Raw genomic sequence first — 6,349 nt, forward strand, 5'->3', positions numbered from 1 at the left:
CCTGCAGGCAGAGTGGTTAGGGGTGGTCAGGCAGGCAGGGGAGCAATTAAGGGCATCAGGCTGGCAGGGGAGAGCAGTTAGGGGGCGATCAGGCGGGCAGAGGAGCAGTTAGGGGGCGATCAGGCCGGCAGGGGAGCAGTTAGGGGCGATCAGGCAGGCAGGCAGGTGAGCGGTTAGAAGCCAGCGCTCCCAGATTGCGAGAGGGATGTCCGACTGTCGGTTTAGGACATCCCCCAAGGGGTCCTCGATTGGAGAGGGTGTAGGCTGGGCTGAGGGAACAGCCCCCATGCACAAATTTCGTGCACCAGGCCACTAGTTTATATATATATAAGCCTAAGTGACTGACCGACTGAAAGACTAAACAATCAAACCACAGGTTGCTATGACGTGTACTGACCACCAGGGGGCAGACGCTCAACCCAGGAGCTGCCCCCTGGTGATCAGTGTGCTCCCACAGCAGAAGCACCATTCAGCTGACAGAGGGGTGCCAAACACAGGGCTCACGGCTGGTGAGCGCCAGGCAAGTGCCACTGCAGCGGCCGAGCCTCTTCTGATTGGGACTGACTGGGTGTGAGTCTGTGGCAGGCACAGCGGGGCCGGCATGAATGGGAGCTGCAGGCAGGAGTGGCAGGCGGTGTTGGACTGCCGGTTTCAGCCCGATCCCCATAGGCCACACTGAGGGACCCCACTGGTGAACAAATCTGTGCACGGGGCCTCTAGTATATATATAAAAAGAATCCTGACCCTCTTCTCAGTAGCACAGTGCCGCATGCCACTTTTGTACCTAGGGAGCAGTCATCTTGGTGAGCCACAAGCAGCAGACACAACTTGGGGCTTCTGGTACCAGGGCTGGGACAGCAGGTTCCACATGCACATACATGTTCACACACACACACACACACACACACACACACACACACACACACATTTTCATGCATGTGCACATACACCCTACCTGAGCTCACTGAAGTCTTTGCGCAGGATCTCAAGCGCCTTCTGCAGGAACTGCTGCATAGTGTTGCCTTTTTTCATCTGCATGAGGCACCAGCCGGCACCCAGGATACCAGAAAGTTAGAAGGGAAAGATGGGACCCCGGAGCTGTCACCGTCACAAGTGGTCAGGCCCTCTTCCCTGCTCCCCCCAGGATACCCAGGGGCCACCCACAGGAAGGGGCCTGCAGGTTCCAAAGCCAGGACTGCAGCTCCTCCTCACGGAATTGAGGAACACAGGGCGTGGGCTGCAGGCCCCACACTGCCCACCTTGACTGTCCGCCGGTGTCCAGAGCCATCCCAGTAACTGAAGGTGATTTCAATTTCCTCACCTACAAAGCAGAATTGCCACTTAGTCTCCAGAACCATGAGTCCCCAGCCCCCACAAGCTCCCTGGGGCTTCGCCTCCAGCCCAGGGCTCTCACTGGCCCAGCACCCCAGGCTGGGCCATGCAGGTCCCACTTGGTGAGCACTCACTCTTTTTGTTTGTTTGTTAATCCTCAACTGAGGATATTTTCCATTGATTTTTAGAGAGAGTGGAAGGGAGGGGGAGAGACACAGAGAGAGAAACATCAATGTGGGAAAGACACATCGATTGGTTGCCTCCCACATGTGCCCTGACCGGGGCTGGGGACTGGGGATGGAGCCTGAATCAAAGTACATGCCCTTGACCGGAAATGAACCCACAATCCTTCAGTTCGTAGGCTGATGCTCTATCCACTGAGCCAAACCAGCTAGGGCATGAGCACTCACTCTTGATCTTCTCCTGCTTGGCTTCCCACTCTTGCCGCAGCTCTTCCCGGAGCCGATTCTCCTCCTCCTGGGAGAGGAAAGGGGTACAGGGAGGACACCCCAGGCTGTTCAGTGGGCATGCAGGGCCCCACTCCCTGAGCAAAAGCCTCTGCCAAGGTCAGGGCCAGGGCTGGGGTCAGGCTGCTTTTACCTCGCGGTCGCGGTCAGGCAAAAAGCTTGTGTCCACATCTGGGTTCTTCCCCAATTTCCTCTTCTTTGTGGGGATCTCTGGAGCCAAAGGAAACACAGGGGTCAGCTGCACGATGGGTCCTGGACCTTTGTCGCTCGGGCCCCAGCTCAAATGCCACCTCCTTGGAGGCTTCCTAGACCACCCTGGCTGGGACACATGTCCTCTGCTCCCCGTCACAGCAGCCTGCACTTCCGGCTGGGACTGCAGGTTCCACATGCATATGCACACACACGCACATGCGCATATACATGTACTGCGTTCTTCCATCAGCTGTGACCTGATGGCATTAGGGCCAGTGTCTGAGGGAGCAAAGGCCCCATTGCATTGGATGGGTAGGGCATCCACTGAGGGGTGGGTGCTTGGGAGAGGGCCCCCTCTGTTCCAGGAGCTGTGCTCATCACAGTCACATCTTTTTTTAAAATGATTTTTTGAGAGAAAGAGTGAGAGAGAGGAAGGAAGAGGGGAAAAAGAGAGAAAGAGAGAGAGAGAAACATTGATTTGTTGTTCCACTTATTTATGCATTCATTAGTTGATTCTTTTTTAAAAAATATATTTTTATTGATTTCAGAGAGGAAGGGAGAGGGAGGGAGAGGCAGAAACATCAATGATGAGAGAGAATCATTGACCGGCTGCCTCCTGCACGCCCCACATTGAGGATCGAGCCAGCAACCCAGGCATGTGCCCTGACTGGCAATCAAAATGTGACCTCCTGGTTCATAGGTCGACACTCAACCACTGAGCCACGCCAGCTGGACCATTAGTTGATTCTTGTATATGCCCTGATAGGGCATCGAACCCACAAGCTTGGCATACTGGGATGTCACTCTACCAACTGAGCTACCTGGCCAGGTCCCACGGCCACATATCTGTTGTCTCATCTAATCCTCACAATAACCCAAAAGTGCACGATATTCCTTTTTCCCACTCAGAGCCAACTGGGAGAAGGGAAGGGAAGGCCAGCCTTGCCAACATCCTGGACTCTGAGACTCAGATTCCCCAACGGGGACATGAACTAAAATGGTGGTTCGTCAACCTGCTGGACTTAGCACCCTTGACACTGTTACTAGAGTGACCTCCTCGTTCATAGGTCGACGCTCAACCAACTGAGCCACACCGCCCAGGGCAACAGTCCCCTGCTTTTGTCCATCTGTCTTGACCCTGGCCCAGCATGGAGCAGATGCAGGGAACACGGGGCCCTCCTGCTGGCTTTGCCCTTGCTCCCCAGCTTTTCTAAGTTGTCCCTATAGCCCAGGGGTCCTCAAACTACGGCCCGCGGGCCACATGCAAATACAAACATTGTATTTGTTCCCGTTTTGTTTTTTTTACTTCAAAATAAGATCTGTGCAGTGTGCATAGGAATTTGTTCATGGTTTTTTTTTTTTAAACTATAGTCTGGCCCTCCAAAGGTCTGAGGGATAGTGAAGTGGTCCCGTTTAAAAAGTTTGAGGACCCCTGCTATAGCCCCTTGTTTCCTCAGCTAAGACCTGCACGGCCCCATAAGTAGCCACTGAATTTCTGTGGCTGTCAATTTACATTGAAATTAATCAAACACAATTTAACAATTTAGTGGCCCAGTCACACGAGCCACATGTTCAGTGGCCACCTGGCAGCACAGACATTTCCATCATCACAGAAAGTTCTACCAGCCGGCCTGATCTAGACCATTCTCTCCCGTCCTTGGTCCATCCTTTATGGTACCTACAGCAGCCCGCTCTGGCAGCCTCTCGCACTCAAGACCCCATGCCCCTGGACGGGGCTCACATGACTGGCTCTGACTCACTGCCACTGAAGGCAAGCCCCCGCCCCAACTCAGCTTTTTAAAAAATATTTTTAGCCCTGGCCGGTTTGGTTCAGCGGATAGAGCGTCGGCCTGCGGACTAAGGGGTCCCGGTTTCGATTCCGGCCAAGGGCACATGCCTGAGTTGCGGGCTCAATCCCCAGTGGGGGTGTGCAGGAGGCAACCGATCAATGATTCTGTCTCATCATTCATGTTTCTATCTACACACACTGCAGACTTGGCTCTTTCTCTCCTGCCCTGACATGTGAAGTTCGGGACCACAAACATGGCAGGCGATCGAGGCTGGGTGGTGGATGTGCTGCTTTACTCTAGAGCTAGAAACCCGGGACAGAGCGCTGCAGGCAGGGTGCCTCCCTGGTGCCCCCAGCCTGCCCTCACCTTCCCTTTCCAACTCCTCCTCATCCATGGTCTCCTCCTCCTCCTCTTCATCCAATTCCTCCTCTTCCTCCAGCGTGAAGGACAGGCTGGAGATCTTCCGCTTGGCTTCCTTCTTGCGCTCCTTCTCTCGCAGCTTCTCCAGCTTCCTGCGAGGCACGGATAGCCATCATCCCCACATCCTCACCTGAGGCCCCTTTCATGAGCCAGAGCCACCTATGGGCTCAGTGTAGGCCCACGGGGTGCAGGCCCTGAGGAGTCCTACTGCCCTGGGCCACTTCAAGTTCATGGGCAGTGCTCTGATGAGCAGGAGCCAGCATGACCCAGTCCCATGCACTAGCTACACCTCGGCGGGGGGCTGCCGGCACCGAGAACTCACAGCTGCAGCTCCTTGGACTGCTCCTTCTTGGCCAGCTGCTTCTCCCGTTCCTTCACTAGTGCCTCTTGCTTGGCCTTCATGTCATTCAGGGTCACAAGTCCTGTGAGGCCAGGAGACGCGGGGATACGGATCGGTCACCCAGAGCCAGCAAAACAACAGTCCCCTGGGCCCAGGAGAGGGTGACACGCGCGCTTTGCTTACCCACGGTGCTGGACTTCAGCTCTGCCTCCACCGCATCGTAGTGCGCAGAGAACTTCTTGTCAATGTTGGATTTCATTATGTTCTCCTGTAGGGGAGGGAGAGCGGCGGTGAGGGCCACCCACCAGGCCACGGTGGAAGTGGGGACCTGGGTCTGGGTTCCAGTCCCAGGTCTGCTCCGGGCCTATAATGTGACCTTGGGGAAAACACGTCCCCTTTCCTCAGTGGATGGAACTTTCCACAGGGCCGCAAGGGGCTCTTTCAGTGCCGAGGGAGCCAAATGGGGTTGCTTTCCGGTGACCTCTGAGCTGCTCTGGCCCCTCCATACCTCTCCCTGGGGACCAGAGCACCCTCAGTATCCTAGATCCATGGGTTCTACCTGCCCTTTTAATTTTTTTATTGATTTTAGGGAGAGGATGGAAAAGAGAGAAATATCGATTAGTTGCCTGCTGCATGTGCCCCGACCAGGAATCAAACCCTCAACCTAGGTATGTGCCCTGTCCAGGAATCGAACCCCCCACCTTTTGGTGTACAGGGCAATGCTCCAACCAACTGAGCTACACCAGCCAGGGCTTGCTCTCTCTCTCTCTCTCTCTCTCTCTCCATCGAGGAGGGAGAGAGAGAGAAACATCAATGATGAGAGAGCATCATTGATTGGCTGCCTCCTGCACACCCCACACTGAGGATCGAGTAACCTGGGAATGTGCGCTGACCAGGAATGGAACCGTGACCTCCTGGTTCATAGGTCAATGCTCAACCACTGAGCTACACTGCCCGGGGTGATACCCAGCTTTTAAGATGAAGCTCTGGAGACCCAAGTCAAGGGGTGACAGGAGAGTGAAGAGTGGCCAAGGGACCTATTCCCTCACTGAGCAGTATGGCTCCCTCTCAGCTCCAGATGCTGCCAACAGCTTCCCATGAGGCCTTGCTCCAGTTCAGCCCCATTCCACATAGGTCCCTCTAGGGCCAGTGGCCTCCAGAGGAGGCGGCCAGCAGAGAAATGTACCTCTGGCTGGCCAGAGAGTTAGCACCGAATGGGGCATAAACAGATGCCTCAGCATAAGGGCTTTTGCTTGGGCCCGGCTTCCATGGTACCTAAGGTAGGAGCCTGCTTGTCCCTCATGTCCTGAATTCCAAAGGAAGAGTCTACTGCAAAGGTCCAAGGGGGAGAGGGGGGAGAACGGCTCCTTCCTTCCTGACCTCCCACTCACCGAAGGCCTTTGTGACCTGCTAGCACCCCTGAGCCTACCTTTGTTGCGAGGCAAAGGGCTCTGGAAAGAGCTTCACCAACTGGTGGATTGGCCTGAGCCTGCGGGGTCTGCCCTTCCTGGGATCCATTGGCTCAGGGCAGAGACCTCACTGTCAGGGCTGAGGGGGCCAGAGCCAGGATGCTCTGTGCCTGCGAGGGGCTCCCCAGTGTGACCCATGGAACTACTGACTGATGGAGGCTTGTCACAAGCTAGGTCGGCTCAGCCTTCGGAGCCCACTTTACAGATGAGCAGACAGTCGCCAGCTCGCTTCTAACCCCTGCTAGAGGTCAGCGAGCAAGGGTCTCCCTCCCGGGGTCGCGAGGGGCCCCAGGGGGCCGGGGCAGTGCGCAGCGCGCATGCTCTGTGGCGGCCCCGCCC

At 55.7% G+C, this 6,349-nt stretch overlaps 1 protein-coding gene across 1 annotated transcript in view; it reads right to left on the minus strand.

Annotated features, from left to right (window-relative positions):
- The window catches only part of FAM50A (family with sequence similarity 50 member A), a 7,344-nt gene extending 2,539 nt beyond the window's left edge, over positions 1-4,805 (minus strand). The window contains exons 1-7 of the mRNA XM_015571796.1: positions 4,725-4,805; positions 4,524-4,623; positions 4,148-4,293; positions 1,933-2,009; positions 1,743-1,809; positions 1,260-1,321; positions 956-1,032 (exon numbers count right to left, since the gene is read on the minus strand). Of these exons, the coding sequence (XP_015427282.1) occupies positions 956-1,032; positions 1,260-1,321; positions 1,743-1,809; positions 1,933-2,009; positions 4,148-4,293; positions 4,524-4,623; positions 4,725-4,800 (605 nt within the window). The 5' untranslated portion in view covers positions 4,801-4,805. The remainder of the gene's footprint in view (positions 1-955; positions 1,033-1,259; positions 1,322-1,742; positions 1,810-1,932; positions 2,010-4,147; positions 4,294-4,523; positions 4,624-4,724) is intronic.
- Positions 4,806-6,349: the final 1,544 nt, after the last annotated feature.

Source organism: Myotis davidii, unplaced genomic scaffold (genome assembly GCF_000327345.1).
Source record: "Myotis davidii unplaced genomic scaffold, ASM32734v1 scaffold2573, whole genome shotgun sequence".
Taxonomy (NCBI): Eukaryota; Metazoa; Chordata; class Mammalia; order Chiroptera; family Vespertilionidae; genus Myotis; species Myotis davidii.